A 16,686-nucleotide genomic window follows, 5' to 3' on the forward strand; every position below is an offset into this window, starting at 1 on the left:
TTACAAACATTTAAAAATTTTTATTTCTCAATTAAATTAGAAATTTGGGTAGATTTGTTTGTGGCCTAGTACATAATCTTTTTTTTTTGCAGTTGTTCTATGTATGTATTCTTTGATGCTGCAGGATTCTATATACACTCATTGAATTAAGTTTGTTAATTGTTTTAATCAAACCTGTGTCATTCTAGTAGACATCCTTATGCTTCATTTCGGATTGAGCTTCTAGAGTTTCACTTCATGGGAGGTCAAGAATGGAAGGATCTCGGAGGTCATCTAGTCTTACCGCTTATTTTACATATGAAAAATTGAGCTCAGAAGCATGGTGGAATCAGCCCCAGATCACATAGGGTGATAGGAGGAAAGCTGAGACTGGGCCCTAGAGGTCTCAATTCTCTCTAGAGCTTTCCCCACCCAACACAAAGCCGCTTCTTTGCCTCTTTCTTAATATGGTATATTAGAAAGTGAGCTACTTTGTGTGGTATGGAATAACCAAGAACCCAGAGAGCAACCCTGTCATGATGCCCGGCACACATCAGAAACTCCACAAATTTAAGTTCCCTTCCCTTTGGCTTCTCCCATGTATTAGTTTCCTGTAGTTACCTTCTACCACAAACTTGATTGCATAAAACATCAGAAATTTGTTCTTCCACAATTCTAGGAGGCCAGAAGTCCAAAATCAAGGTGTTGGCAGGACTGTACTCTCTCTGGAGGCCCTAAGGGAGAATCTATTCCTTGCCTCTTCTAACCTCTATTGGCAATCTTTGACCCGTGGCTGTATCATTCCAATCTCTGCCTCTGTCCTCATATCACCTTTTCTATGCGTGTCTCTGTTTGTTCTCCCTCTGCCTCTCTTTCAAAGATATATGTGATTGCATTTAAGGCATACTCAGGTAATGCAAGATAAACTCTTTCTTTCAAGATCTTTAACTTAATCACATCTGTTGCCATATAAAGAAATATTCTAGGTTCAGGGAATGAGGGAGTAAATATACCTTTGGTGTGGCATTTTTTTCTGACATCACAGAAGCCAATTGACTACATTTCTAAGGTTCTGCTTTTCTTTTCTTTCCCCAGGGATAGCATGTCTCCTATTTCCCAGTTCATTATTTGACCTTGAAACATGCTTTACTCTTCTAGACCTGGCTGTGCAAAAGGGCTGCTTGCCTCAATGCTCCATTAAGCTCTTTGAAATGAAGGTTCAGCAGTGTTATTGATGCTGCTGCTGGCTGCACCTACTGTGCACCATGCCATGTAGGCCCATGAGGTCCTCACAGCCGGTTGTGAGTAGCTGACAGGAACATGACGGTTATAAGCCCTAAGGCACAGATACTGGAGAGCACAGGGGTGCAGTGATTGGAGGGTATAGTTTCCATGTCACATCTTACCTTCATTCTGCAAAATATTTTGAGTATTCATAATATGCCAGATAGGAATTTAGAGATAAGGTACACAGCCTGTGCTCTGAATTAAGGAGCTCAGAGTTAAGTGGGGGTTGAATAGAAGCAAAAAGGATGGTGAGAATTTTGAGAGAGGGAGCACAGAGAAGGAGCCCACCCAACCCAGGCTAGGGGGTAGACAGGGAGCAGAGTCTGTTCTGAAGGCCTTCCTGGAGGAAGTGGTTCAGGAGCTACATCTTGAAGAATGAGTTGAGGTAGTCAAGGCAGTAAGGGGGCGGAGAACATTTCACACAGGGACAATGGCATGCAAAGCCATGGAGAAGCGGGAATGGGTGGGCACACTCATCTTTCATGCTGTCTTCCCCAAACGCTGGTGGAGCTCTGGAGGCCCATGCTCTGTCATGTTATGTTGTGTGCTGCACAAAAACTACTCCCACGCCAGATGCCTATGTGTGAATCTAATGGGAGTTTGTTCAGGAGATGACAGACCTAGAGTTTTTACTCAGAAGTCCTGGATCGGTATAAATGTGGCTTAATTTTTCTGAAACTTTTCTCCACAGGGAGTTTGACCTCGGACCCCTACGACTTTGCCAACTCCTGGGCCATGAGCAGCGGAGAACAGCGGTGCAAACGGGCATCCCCTTCCAGTAGCTCTTGCAACGCCTCTGAGGAAATGCAGGTGGGCACAACCCAGGCTGGACGTGGTCTGGATGGTGTAGGCCTTCTGGAGTTAAGAAGCAGAGGGACATCTGGCTTCATATCCTCTACTTAGAGGAGCTGTGGGCCTACCTCTGTGGGCCCCTCTGGCTATTCAATGTAGGGTTCCCATGGGTCCCTTTCCTCCTAAAAACCAACGGTGGCTAGAGTCTGGTTAACTCAAATTCTAAAGCTGTTCTGGGCCTAGAACTCTAAAAATGAATCTGGTCTAACGACTTGATATAGTGAGTGACTCTGTTTTTCTGCTTTATCCTCCAAGCTCTCTTGTCCCCAAATACTGCCATCATCACCTGCCACTGTCTGAAATTCTGCCACTAGAAAACAATTTCTTTTTAGGTGCTCAGTAAGTGATTGTTTAAAGTACAAATAGGAGGGCCAGCACATCATTGGAAAGGGGGTTATGTGCAGTGGTGGAAACTGGGGAGGGAGGGGATGAGGTGGGCCTAAAGCGACCAGCTTGGGCATTGTAATAGTTTTCTGAGGCTGTAGTAAGTAGCGAATTATCTTGAACTTAGTGGCTTACAACAACAGAAATGCATTCTAGCAGAGTTTTGGAGGTCGGAAGACTGAATTTAGTTTCCCTGGCCAAGATCAAAGTGCCAGCAGGGCCTGACTCCCTCTGAGACGCTAGGTCAAGCATGTCAAACTCAAAGGCTAACAAAGGCCAAATAGACAAGGTTTAGGTGGGCAGCAAAAAAACCAAAAGTTTCAATTTTCATAGAAACGCAAGTTTATTTTGATAGAGACATTGAATACAAAGGCTGGAATAAATGAGTAATTGTTAACATAAAATAATAGAACATTTTAATAAAAATTAATATTTTTTTTGAACATTAACTTACCAGACACTGAATAACTGTACAAATTAATAAGTGTAACACAAATAAACCTATTTTTCTTGTTCTCCGAAAGCGAAATATTTCCTGTTGTGCACACCAAACAAGTCAGTCCAAGACTAATGATGTGGCAATCGGCTGCTAAAATATTCACTGCTAGTATTAGTGGAGAGAAATGGTGCACCTGTGCATAAGGTGCATAAGGGAAAAGAAGAGAACACAATTATAATAATCAGTCATTAGCAAACATTGTAGTTCGTTATTAATAATTATGTGTAACAGGATATTGTAAAAATTAAGTTACAAAATTTTTATTTAAACACTTCTTACATACCGTTATATTGGCTGGGCTGCAAAAATATCCATTGTGGGCCACATGTGGCCCTCGTGCCGCGAGTTTGACATGCTCGCTCTAGGGAGACCCCCCTCTTCCAGTCCTGGTGGCTGTGGTATGCCTTGGCTTGTGGACACATCACTGGTTTCCTCCTAATCAGATGGTGGCACCTTCCATCCTTCCCACAGCCTCATTTCTACCTGTGCAGTAGCTAGTTAGCAGCTCTTTCTCCTGTATGATCCCACGAACCCGAACCTTCCACTTGGAGAGAAGGGAATGGGAGTGGGAGGGTGTGGGCAACACCCTGCCCCCACCTTCTGCAGGCAGAGATGGCCTTTGTGCATCCTGTGCAGGGTGCTGGGAGGTTGACACATTAGGTGGGAAAGACCTCCCAGTGTCCTCCCTCTGTCTGTGTTCCTACTGGAGTGCTCCCATGGTGAGAGGGGAGCGGGGAGGAGGACAAGCACACAGCACTTTCAGCATAGGCTCCCCAATCCATTTTTTTTATCTTCCTTCCTCCCAATTATCACCCCATTCCTTTTGGGGAGCTGAGCACAGCTTGAGTCTAGAAGGAGAACCAGGTTCCTGAACCATCCACACTGAGGGGTGGGGGAGTGACCCACTTCCTTCTAGAGCTGCTTGTTAAGCAGGTAAAGTTCAGATTGAGTGCCCTTTAGGGTACAGTGAGGAAGGGGGAAGAGGGATTTTATCATTTCCTTCTTTTATTTCCAAGCTTACAGTTCTGTGGTTGGCTGATGGTTTGCCCCTCCTGCCCTTTAATGTTTTGAGGCAGGGGTGAGATCAAGGTTGGGGGTGCCTGAGCCAGTGAGGTGGGGTTGGAGCCGTGCATGTACCTTATACCAAATCAACTCTTGAGGACATATGAGCTTTGTTACATTTTATTTTGCAAACACAGGCCAGCTTGGTGCTGAGCAAATGCTCCCTCACCCTCAGAATACAAAGGAATAGTCTCATTTACCCGTAGAAGTGGGAGGGGAAGACAGGATTTTCAAATGGAGAACCTGACACTGAGGCCCAGTTGAGGAGGGAGACGGAGCACTTGGTCTCCCAGAGACCAAGGGGAGGGAAGGAGAATCCACCAGAAACCTTGTTTCTTTCCCTTTTGGGGGCTCCAGCTGCAAGTTTGCTACTCACTTTGTCTACTGGGTGCGTTCAAGTCCCTGCTAACCAGTGTCTTGGGAACAGCTTAAGACACTGGTTACTAAGGTCTTAGTGCTGGGCGGAGGCCCCCAAACACGCCAGACCTCCCAAGGTACCTGCTCCTCTGGGCCAGGTTTCAGGTTGTTTACCTGAGAAGAGAGGCCTGGCTTTGCCTTAGCCAATCAGGCTGTGATGGTCTGTGACTGGGGCGCCCTCATTGGCTGGGAAATGCCATGACTTCTCTCCTGGGAGGTGATTAACATGATCTTTGGAAGTGTGCGCTGCTGGCTTGGTCCCACTGGGCCTCCGGTTCAGAAGTCAGGTCTGTAAGTGGGATCATTTACACGTGTGTGCCAGTGTGGCTCCCACTGGCAGAGTGCTGTGTGGGGCAGACTACAGTTACCTAAGAACTTTCCTTGAGAGCCTGCAGAGTCTCTTTCCCACTTCTCTGGTGCTTCCTTGTCTTCCCAGGATGGTAGCAAGGAGTCAGCTCCTTCTGAGAGCCAGGTCATATTACTAATACCTCAGGGATGAATGTTCCCTTGTTATGCCAACAAAACCCAGAGCCTGTCTGCTGGGACTGATAATGGCTTGTTTGAGTGCATGCAAATTTGCAGCTTTCTCAGCTTTTCAAACACAGGGCAGGACTGCTGGAGTCGGAGCACAGGGCGCAGGCCTGGTAATAAAAAACCCCAAGCTCTAAGTGCTCGTATAATTGATGTTGATTTGCCGGCAAATCTACTGCACAGTAAACATTTTAGAAAGATCCTTAGGTCGCCTTAAAAAAATTTTTTTTTTTTAAATTTTATCTGACTGGAGAATGTCAACAAGGGCTGAATGTTGTGAAGGGATCTTGTCTTCGTCTGGCAGATCCATCTGCAATGGGAAAACTATGGCTCCAGGAGGCTGGGCTAGTCCATACAGTGCTCTTGTTAACTAGAAAAAGGCAGCCCTTCCTCAAGACACTTTACCACCACCTGCTGGGAAGTTGCCATCATAAACATAACAGGACATAGAGTGTACATGCACACATACAATGTCTGTGATGTGAATGGTGGCCCCTTGGGTGTGTTGCCACTGTGCACTGTATGGCCTGCAGACTATACTTGATGCCATGGCCTTGGCTTCACATCCATTGGGAGGCATAGTCCCTGCAACCATCCTCCTCCTCAGGGTCACCTCCCTAGCATGGGAAAGCCATCTCCTGCTTTTGCTGCTGCCATCTGAATGTGAGGACACTTCATGCCTCTGGCCCTCACAGTCCTGTCCTTATATCTCCTCAGAGTTGGTCCTCAAGATGCCCAGTCTTTTTGGAGAAGACTGAGGGCACCAGTTATTACTCAACCCCAGTGGCGAATCATCCGTCAGCAGCATCAACCTCAGGCAGGAGTCTGGAGCAGAAGAAATTTCTTTTCATCAATGTTAGAAACAGACTCACAATAATGCAGAATGGGATGAGATTCTAGATGCGACCGAGTCCAGCCCCTTGCCCACTGCATGCATGCTCCCCCAGCTCTATCCTGATAGACAGGTGATGCTCTAGCTTTGATTTGAGAGTCTAATCTTTGAGGCATCCTTGCTGAGATCTTTCCAGCTGTCTTGCAGAGCTCAGCCCTGGGCAGCCCATCTTGGCTCCCTGATAAATCTCTCCTTTCTTTTTATCCTCACTTGAAGCTAAAGCCCTCCCCAAGTGACCTTGAATGCTGGGGGGGGGGGAGATCCTTTCAGTCTAGTTTCTCCAAGTCTTATTCAGGAGTTCCCATCCAATGGTACTTCCATCAGTTGTGAATAGTCCCAGGTTGCCTGTTTTCCACTGGTTCTGAAGTTGGCCTTTATACAGTGAACACAACCCTTGTTCCTTTAGTCCTTTTGCTGTTCATGTCTTCACATTTTGTCCCCCTCTCCCTCCTCTGAAGCAGCACGCTGTGCACCTGTAATCCTCTTCTCCAGGAAGTCACCTGTCCTGCATAAGCCAACCTTTGTAAATACTCATGTATACTCTGAACCACCATAGCATGCCTCCTCAAGAGCACAAAGAGGCACACCAAATACCCACTTTGTTGAGGACAACATAATTCACTCCTCACATCCTCATGAAATATTGTCCTCATCTATTTACGTCCCTGCTCTTCATCTCAGCAGAGCACCCTTCCCCTTTAGAGAAAATTCACTCCTCTGAATGCAAAGCAGGAGAAGGGACAATGAGTCCATGGGCTTTATTTCATGAGGCAATATTTCATGGGGATGTGAGGAGTGAATTATGTTGTCCTCAACAAAATGGGTATTTGGTGTGCCTCTTTGTGCTCTTGAGGAGGCATGCTATGGTGGTTCAAAAGAGGGACCCAGTTCTTTGTACTCTTTCTGCTCACAGTTGTGTTGGGAAGGAGCTCACTAAGCAGGGGAGAGGTAATTTGAGCTCTGGCTTGACTGAGGTGCTAAGTGCTCTGGCAGAGCTGTGGGGCTCAGGGGCCAGACCTACTCCTGGCACCCTGCTTCTACTCCCTGACTCTTCCATTCACTAAATTGGGTGTTTGGCCTGGAGTGGATTTTCCTTGGAGATTGGGAAGACTTTTGTTCCATTCATTTGCTTGGTAGAATCGTTATAATTCATAGAGAGACTGTGTTCAGAGAGTCTGGTCCAGGGAAAGTCAATAAATCTCAAGGGAAGACCCTTATGACCCAGGACCTCCAGAGGAGTTAGTTGTCAGAGGACGGCACCGTGACCTGGCCTGGTTTTACATTCAGGGTGCCTACCTACTGTGTCCGACTGATGTTTAGCTCAGAGTTGGGCTTTGAACACAAGCCTCCCCTTTATCCCTACTGCTGGTTGAGAACTGTTCTCTCAGCCTCTCCAGTCACATTTAGGCTAAGGAGTGAGGATTTACTTTGTATGCTTTGCTAAGGTCCAAGGATCTAGGGTGCTGTGCTTGGTTCCACTTGATTCTCTGTGTCCTCATCTACTTACGTCCCTGCTCTGCATCTCAGTCTTCCCTCTGCAAGGTAAACAGCTCTACTCAACACTGAGGAGCACCCTTCCCCATTAGTGAAAATTTACTCCCTTGAATGCAAAGCAGGAGATGGGACAGTGAGCCCATGGGCTTGCAGTGGGGCAGGGGTGACCGTGGTCACTGTGTCTTGAGGGATTGGCCTTATAGTAGGGATCAGAGGCTGCCACAAGGTTTCAAAGGTTGCCCTCAAGTTAAACAGTACTTGGCCTTTTAGGGTACATATTTGACAAACCATTGAGGAGGGACAGATAAGGTTCTAGTATTCAAGCTTTCAGTTCAAATGCCTCCCTAATGCAACAATCTCAAAAACCTTTAACAGAATATTCCCAGAGTGGCTTTCTTTCCCTCTCCTTTCCCATGGTGAGCATAAGAATGAGCAAGAATCCGATGGTGCCCACTAGTACGTATTTATTAAAACATGTTGTGTGGTTTGGGTGATACTAAAACTGTGCAAGGTGGATTGGCAATCTTGCTCAAGGGGCAAGGCACATAGGAGAAATTGAACAATCATGAATGAGAACCACACACATGCTATCTTGGGTAGTAAATGATGAATTGTCAAAAGAATGGTAAGCGTAATGGATGCTCAGGGGAATCAACTCTGTGATAAGAGCTGATTATCTTTTCTCCCTGTGAGCAGAATGGGTGGAGGGTTCCATCCCCAGAGCTCAGGCAGACCCCAGACTGGAACCCTGGGCTGGTACTTGGCCCTTGTCCTCCCAGCCAGCTGAGCCCTGTCTCGATCCCTGAGAATTGCTCAGAGGCCCCCCAGGAGACCAGGACAGAGGGTGAGGAGGGTCCTTTGGAGGGCTGGGGGCTTCTGGGACATATCCAGCTGCTCCTTCTCATGAGGGCTATACCCCAACTATCTCAGAGAGAGGAATGTCTGACTCTGCAAAAAACATCCATTTGGTGGAAATCTATCAACCAGTTTCATGGGGTCTTTGTGAGCCAGATCTTGGAATGTGGGTGGGAATCCCAGGCCAGCCTAGAAGTTATAAATAGACTCAAGAACCCTTCCCCATCTATCCTTGCAGTCTGACCAATGAGAAACGATGCCCTGCCCCAGGGACAAATTCTTGAACCCACTGCTTTGGACCAGTTCAGGCTCTAGGCGCCTCCACACCTCCTCCAGGGGCAGCCGCAGGGCACCCACACCAGGGCTGGAAAGATCAGGGCCTGGCTGAACAATCTTGAACTTTATATATTACCCTCTCCTTTCTTTGTTCACTTTGGTCCTAGGAATGCCCCCCTCCCTTCTCCTTTGTCAGCTCTTCGGGAACAAACACAATAGCTAAGCTTCAGATCTCTTGCTACTGTGTTTTCTCCTCACTCTCCCCCTCCCCCATCTGCCACTGGGGAGATGCACTTCTTTTCTCTCCCTCTCCCTTGAACTGGCGTGGCATCTCCAGGGAAGAGGTCTGGCTTTCTTTAATGAACTGAAAATGTGATTAGATGGGCCACAAGTGGGTCTGCACACCCACCCAGGCAGGGTGAGGTCATGGATTGATGGAGCTGGGGCTGCAGCTCTTTTGCCAGCTTCTAGAACCACGGACAAGAGATGAAGGAAGACAGAGGAGCTGATGCCCGGCATTGGAGCCAGGGAGATGCTGGAAGTGTGCTAATTAGCTGACCATCCTTTTGTCTCCCTGCCAGGTTGGCTTAGCAGAGAGCTGAGGAGAGGCCATTTTCGAACCGTTGAGCTGATGTTGACAGTGGGCCAATGATAATACTTATAAGCACTTGATTACCTTCCTGTGTGATCTTATTTCATTTTATTTTGTAGCAACCATCTAAGGCAGGGATTGCTGTTTGTGTTAGGAGCAGGTTCCGCCGTGAGTGACAGGACACCCTAGGTAACTATGGTTTATGCATCACAGAGGTTTATTTCCCTCTCATTGTAAAGAAGCTTGGGGTGGGATGTCCAGGGCCAGTACAGGACCCCGCCCATGGTGCTGGGATCCAAGGTCCTTCTGTCTTATTTCTCCGTTGTCATCAGCATGAGCTTCTATTCCATGGCCCTGATGGTGGCTCCAGCCTCAGGCCTCAGAGCCACGATCCAACAGTAGGAAGAGAACGGATGGAGAAGGAAGCACCTCTCCTTTGAGGACACTTCCTGGAAGTTTCACAGGATCTTCTGCTTCTATTCTATTGGGCAAAGCTTACTCACATGGCTACTCTGGTTGCAAGGGAGTCTGGGAATGGAATCTTTATTCCAGTGCCTGTGTGTGCAGGGAAAAACTGGAAACCGGGGGTCCTATGACTAAGAAAGAAATAATAGATCCTGGGCCACTTTCCACCTCCTCTACACTCTCCCTCTTTGAAAGTGAGGGAACCGAGGTGCAGCAAGGCAAGATGATTTTACTAGTCACACATTTTGGAAGTTGGTAGGGGCTTGGAACTCCAGTGCAACCAGGCTTCTAAACCTGTGCTACATCCACTGAACTGTCTTCTATGCTGACTGTTAGGAAACAAAGTGGGGTAGGTGCATTGAGGGTGTGGAAGACCATATAAACTGTGGTTTGGTGGCAGGTGACAGGCCTGTGGATGGAATGAAGGTTTGAGTCACCTCTTTGCTAGTTCAGCAGTTTGCAAATGGTTTAATCTCAAGACCCCTTTACACTCTTAAAAATGAATGAGGATGCCAAAGATTTTATTTATGTCGATTATATCATAGGGGTGCATATATCCTTTCTGATTGGCGTTTCTGGTTTCTTGGGATATATTCCTAGTAGTGGGATCACTGGGTCAAATGGGAGTTCCATTTTTAGTCTTCTGAGGTAGCTCCATACTGTTCTCCACAGTGGCTGCACCAGTCTGCATTCCCACCAGCAGTGCAGAAGGGTTCCTTTTTCTCCACATCCTCTCCAACACTTGTTGTTTGTTGATTTGTTGATGATAGCCATTCTGACAGGTGTGAGATGATAACGCATTGTCGTTTTGATTTGCATCTCTCGTATAATTAGTGACTTTGAGCAGGTTTTCATATGTCTTTCGGCCTTCTGTATGTCCTCTTTCGAAAAGTGTCTATCTAGGTCCGTTGCCCATTTTTTTATTGGATTGTTTATCTTCCTTTTGTTAAGTTTCATGAGATCCCTGTAAATGTTGGAAATTAAACCCTTATCGGTGGTATCATTGGCAAATATGTTCTCCCATGTAGTGGGTCTTCTTGTTGTTTTGTTGATGGTTTCCTTTGCTGTGCAAAAGCTTTTTATTTTGATGTAGTCCCATTTGTTTATTTTCTCTTTAGTTTCCATTGCCCTAGGAGCATTATCAGAGAAGAAATTTCTTCGGCATATGTTTGCGATTTCGCTGCCTGTGGATTCCTCTAGTATTTTTATGGTTTCCCGTCTTACGTTTAAGTCTTTTATCCATTTTGAGTTTATTTTGTGTATGGTGTGAGTTGGTGATCTAGTTTCATCCTTTTGCATGTTTCTGTCCAATTTTCCCAACACCATTTATTGAAAAGACTGTCTTGACTCCATTGTATGCTCTTGCCTCCTTTGTCGAATATTAATTGGGCATAGTGGTTTGGGTTGATTTCTGGGGTCTCTATTCTATTCCATTGATCTATATGTCTGTTTTTGTGCCAGTACCAAGCTGTTTTAAGAACAGTGGCTTTGTAATACAGTTTGATATCTGGTATTGAGATCCCACCTACTTTGTTCTTTCTCAGGATTGCTGCAGCTATTCGGGGTCTTCGATTATATCTATTGATATTTACTGCATTAGATATTAAAACTGAGACATTTAAATCATATTAATTTATTTAAAAACAATAGACATAATATTTTACATGAATAACATCTTTTAATGAAAATAACTACATATTCTAAACAAAAACAGGGTGGGGGAGAAGAATGGCATTGTTTCAGTTTTGCAAATCTCTTCACTCTCTGGCTTCTGAGAAATCAGCTGGATTCTCGGATCGGCTCCTGCACTTAGTCTGCTGTGATATCACACGTCACGTAGCCTCGGAAAATTCCACTGCACACTTGTGAAAGGATGAGAGCAAAAAGGGCAAATAACATCTTGATATTGTTATGAAAATGATTTTGACCTCATGGACCCCTGAAAGGATCTTGGGAGTCCGCAGGGAGTCCCTGAACCACACTCTTCGAACCGCTGAGTTGTAAATGCTTCATCCTCTCCATGCCTCAGTTTCCAAATCTGAAAGGCTGTATTTATCTCACCTTTCTCTGAGGAGGTTTGGGTTCTTCGAAGGTGTCTTCAGGCCTCTGAAGGGTCAGTTTGTGGGAGTGGGTGATGCGCCGGTCTCCGAAACAACTTGATATGTTCAGGAAACCATTGGTAACCTGGGAGATGGGGAGTGGGGAGGGATGAACTAGAGAGGTAGGCCAGGGTCAGATCCTGGGAGGCCTGGCCTTGCTGCTTCCTGAGCAGCCAGAACTGGGCTCTCTAAGCTGGCCTGGGACACTGTCAGGTTTGCCCTTCATGCTGACCTGGACACACTGCTGGAGATCTCGAGGCCACACAGCCAATCTTGTGAGTGAAGGTTTGGTCACCTCCTACCTGCCGATGTCTCTGCCCTGGGTCTGAGAGGACAGGGTGTGGCTCAGACTCAGATTTGTGTCTGTGGAGGCATCTTGTCTTAGGACCTGGCTGGAGCTGGCAGGGCTACCTATGGTGGAACAGAGAAGCCTGGGGGGCAGGGCTAGCAGCCAGAGGGGGGCTATGCTGCAGCTCTGGTGGCTTGCAGTCCTGCCCGGCCTTAGACTGTGGTCACTCTAATAGGCCAAGTGCAGCCAGGGCTGAAGAGGAAGACTGGAGGGCAAGATGGGGGGAGGAGGGAAGAACCCTCCTTTAGTCTCTGCCAAGGAAGAAATCCTAGCCAGATTTCAGGTGTAAACGGTAGAGGCCAAAGGAATTATACTAAGAAGGGAGGTGGCTGTTTCTGTAGAAATCCACTCCCATCCTGCAGACAAATAGCCAGAAAACACCCTTCTTCTAAGACTTTCTGTAAACCATTTAATATCTCAAGGGACCTACCCGGAAATGTGCTGGTGTACTGTTCCCACTGTTCCTCTGAACAGGAAAAACCGGACTGGGGCCAGCTGGAGGCTGACACTCTGACAGGGTTCGGGATGCTGAACGCCTGGGTCTCTTCTCTCCTCTGGCTTTATTGTGTCCTGCTGGTGAGAACCCTAGGTGCCCGGTCCCTGCACCTGCAGGAAGTAATCCTGTGGTGCAGGGATGACTCTGAGCCACTGTCCTACAGAGCAGGCGAGCTCAGCAAGCACTAGGAGAAACCCATGGAGTTGCTTTCTTCTTTTTTTCTTTTCTGGTTTTAACTTGCGGGTGGGGAAAGAGGTAGGCAAGAGCTGAGCTTCGGGCCCTCTCAGGGCGGCCTCAGCTGCTCTTTAAGAGTCCAGCAACCCCATGTTTTGAGTGTCATTGCTGATGGGGCAGAGGGTGTGGCTGAGGCCTCCTCCCCTGAGCCCCAGGAGATTCTCAGGCCATCTATTACAACAGGGCGGCTCCTCTCTCATCCTTCCACTAGAAAGAAACCCACTTTGTTATTCTTTGATTCGGGAGAGATGTGACCCTCCCAAATCAAAGAATAACAAAAGCTGCTCCTCTGTTCCCTGGGGAACCCCCAAGATAGTAGTGAAGTGATAATGCTGCCACTGCAACCATTCATCCTTATACAGCCCAGAGAGATAGAGACAGAGCAAAAGGGCAAAGATGTCCTTCTGTCCTGCTGGAGGATAAACCTAATGGCAGGAGGGGCAGTGGAAAGGGTCTCTCTGGTGGCCAAGATATTGGTGATGATGAAGATATGGGGTCACCAGTTATTAGTTTAAACCTTCACATACATTATTCCATTCAACCGTCACCTCAGTCTCTTCAGGTAGGCTCTGTTGTTATCCTCATCCCCATCTTCCCAAAGAGATGGTTAAGGGAATAGCCCAAGGTCACACCACTAGCATGAGAAGAGGTGGAACTTGGATCAGGGGATGTGAAGTCATAACAGGTCCAGGGCAGGACTCTTCCTGACAATGTCTTCAGAAACCTCAGTTTCCCCTGCGTGAAATGTGTGCGGTGGCCAATGGGAGGATGCATGTATCATCCGAGTTCTTGGTGGTCATGGGGCCACCAGAGTAGTCCTCCTTTGTTGATGGCTTTGTTTGGTGCCAGGCCCTGTGTGTTCACATCACCCACGAGGAGGTCCTGTAATGTTCCCATTGCACTCAGGACACCCTTCTCTAATGAGGTGTCTCAGTCCCCACCAGTTGGTGGCAGAGCTGGGCTGAAGCCCATGCTTTATCCCAGCCACACAGTGGGTTAGGGGTCTGGGGAGTCCAAACCCAAGGGCGTAAGTCAGGAGGGTGGGCCATGGAGGGAGTGCTGCTGTCAGCAGTTGGCCCCCAACATGCAGAACTGCTAATGGTTCTGACCCACAAGTTCACAGCTGTAGCTTTCTAAGGTGCAGAGGGAACCAGCCCCGTCCAACTGCTTGGGCCATCTGGGCCCTGTGCCCCTTTCTCTTTCTGGGCCGGCTGCAATCAGGGTGCATCTGTGACATGCTGCCCTGCCTGCCTGGTTCTGGTGGCAGGCTCTGTGTGGCCTGGGTAGGAGGCAGGGCCCCGCTCAGTGGCACCCGGAGCAGGACACAGATTTCCCTAGGATCACAGCACGTTCCTGGTGCTGCCAGGGTGGTTCCTGAGGATGCTGAGCAGCACTGGGTCAGATTTCCATTCCTCCGGGATCTTCATGGTGCCACAAAAGATGAGGCCTGGCCCCTGGCTCTTGGCTTATGCAGGCTTGCTCTGGCTGCCCTTTGTACAGTGTGAGTAGACTGGATCTGCTCTGGTTTACCCTTCAGGACTCAGACCTTCTGTTTAGATACGTTATACTTCTCTCTCTGTAGCCTAAGTCCTTTCACTAACTGCTGGCTTCCCTTTGGAAAGCATGTCTGTGCATGGAAGAAATGACACACCCATTTCTAGTAGCAATACTGTGTAATGTCAAATCGACGGTGCTGTTGATTCTAAGACACAGCATTATTTCGAGTATATCACTAAGAAAGAAAAAACTGCCCAGCTGTAGCTCAGTGGTTGAGCATCAACCTCTGAACCAGGAGGTCAGGGTTCAGTTCCCGGTCAGGGCACCTGCCTGGGTTGCAGACTCCATCCCCAGTAGGGGGCATGGAGGAGGCAGCCTAGCAATGATTCTCTCTCATGATGTTTCTATCTCTCTCTTTTCCTCTCTGAAATCAATAAAAAATATATAGAAAGAAAAAAACGGCTACTTCCAGTGTGACAGCAATTGTAAGCTGCACTCCAATTTCAGAGAGGTGAAAAAAGATGTTCATTTAGAATCATTAAAACACAGAGTGCAGAGATGTTTGCCAGTACAACACTTAGGAGTGTTTGCTTATACTAGCATGTTACAGGAGTAATCTATGACAACAGTTCTAAGCCTGCCTCGTGTTATTGGGTTGAGGGTATCAGCAAAGTGCTAAAACCCAGGAAGAGCCCTTGCCTGGTAGAGTGTCTCCGGGACAGTTTGTAGAACCTAGCGTGTTTTTCATGATGGGAACTGGTCCCCTCTGGTCCCAGGAGTCTCCTGGGGAATGTTGGAAAAAGGTACTGCTGAGCTCCATCCCCCTCATACTGAAATTTTTAATCTCTAAGGGTAAGGCCCAGGAATGTCTACTGTACACAACTTGTCCCACTCATCATTTATAGTCAATGTCAGGGAGCAGAAGTGACCAGGTCAGTGCAAAACAGAAGCTGATCAGCACGCTTGGCTCCCAAGTCACATGTCCTCCTGCGGAGTTCCACATGAATTCCAAGTTCAGCATTCTTCCCACTGTTTTCTCCTTTTCTGCTCTTTCTCTTCAGGGGACACTGACTGCTGCTGCAGTCCAAGGGCCTGGACTCTGCATTTCCAGGGTTTAAGGCAATCTCAGCCTCAGTACAGTTCACATAGCACAAGTCCAGTAGCTTTCCTTTGATTGATGGACTGTTTAATTTGGTAACTGTTGATAAGCACCTACTAGACGCAGGCACTGTCCCTGTATGGAGATCCTGGAAGGCTTTCCTCAGGGAACACTGAGTGCATGCAGTGAAGAGCTGGGGCCACATGCTGCTGCGCTCACTGAGGTGGCACTTCTTCCTGCAGGGCCTGTGGGAGCAGTGCCAGCTGCTGAAGAGGGACTCGGTGTTCACCCGCTGCCACCCCCTGGTGGACCCCGAGCCCTTCGTGGCCCTGTGTGAGAGGACTCTGTGCACCTGCACCCAGGGGCTGAGGTGCCCCTGCGCGGCCCTCCTGGAGTATGCCCGGGCCTGTGCCCACCAGGGGATGGTGCTGTACGGCTGGACCAAGCACACCGAATGCCGTAAGTCACTGCCCACCCCACTGGCTGGGGAGGCGCTCAGGGCCTGGGGAAAAGTGGTGTCTGACTTGGGGTGTCCCACAGGAATCTCTAGGTGCCACAATCATATGCCTTTACCACACCCCAGCCAGCCAGGGCCTATAGAGCCACCAGTTTCTGCATCCAATTTCTATACAGCCTCTGCCCTTTGTCACCTGGCCAGAGTGCTGGCTCACAGAGGGAGTCCCCTCCCTTACAGTCTGGGATGAGGCTCAAAAGGCCTTCTCAAGGCCTCTAGGCCATTCTCCTGCCTCTGTTCTTGCGCCATGCCTCATTTGGTTCCCCAGGACTCTCCCAGAAACTCCATCCCCTGGACACAAAAAAGTTCTGTCTGTGGCCAGATCTCAGCAGTGCGGCGGCTTCAGCTAATACCTGTGCTGACCGCCTGTCACAGAGCAGGGAGTTGGCCGAACTGTCCTGGCTGGGGCTGGCGATCCTGGCAGGCTTTCATTAAGTCCTTCCCTGTCATTAAATCAGCCTCTGTCCTGCAGGCCCAGCGCTCACATTCCCCCCACCTCACCTCGTGGCGCCTGTGGTTTTGACCTTCTAATTTCGTCAGGTCCCTAGTCATTGACATTGTCACCATCCCCAAATTATCATGATTAAGTAGGAGCCTGTCGGTCACCTCGGGAGAAGCCTCCTGTCTCCCCAGACACTCAGCTGACCAGAGCCGAGCGGACGAACAGCCAGTCTGCCATAATTAGACAGGTCACACCAGCCCATGGAGATGGGGGAGCCAGCCAACTACACCACACACACAGACTTCAGCTTGTGTTTTCTCAGCTTATAAGTTAGAGCCTTTTGTGTTTCCTGGGGAATGTGAGGAACGTGG

The 16,686-nt window shown here is 48.1% G+C and overlaps 1 protein-coding gene across 2 annotated transcripts in view; it reads left to right on the forward strand.

The window, feature by feature from the left end:
- The window catches only part of VWF (von Willebrand factor), a 119,333-nt gene that overhangs the window by 12,228 nt on the left and 90,419 nt on the right, over positions 1–16,686 (forward strand). For both annotated transcript variants that reach the window (XR_004965910.1, XM_036298336.1), the window contains exons 6-7: positions 1,958–2,076; positions 15,602–15,818. Coding sequence is in view for 1 of the 2 variants with exons in the window: in XM_036298336.1 (XP_036154229.1) it covers positions 1,958–2,076; positions 15,602–15,818 (336 nt within the window). In the remaining variant the exon portion in view is untranslated. The remainder of the gene's footprint in view (positions 1–1,957; positions 2,077–15,601; positions 15,819–16,686) is intronic.

The sequence above is a fragment of the Myotis myotis genome, unplaced genomic scaffold, assembly GCF_014108235.1.
Source record: "Myotis myotis isolate mMyoMyo1 unplaced genomic scaffold, mMyoMyo1.p scaffold_m19_p_3, whole genome shotgun sequence".
Classification (NCBI taxonomy): domain Eukaryota; kingdom Metazoa; phylum Chordata; class Mammalia; order Chiroptera; family Vespertilionidae; genus Myotis; species Myotis myotis.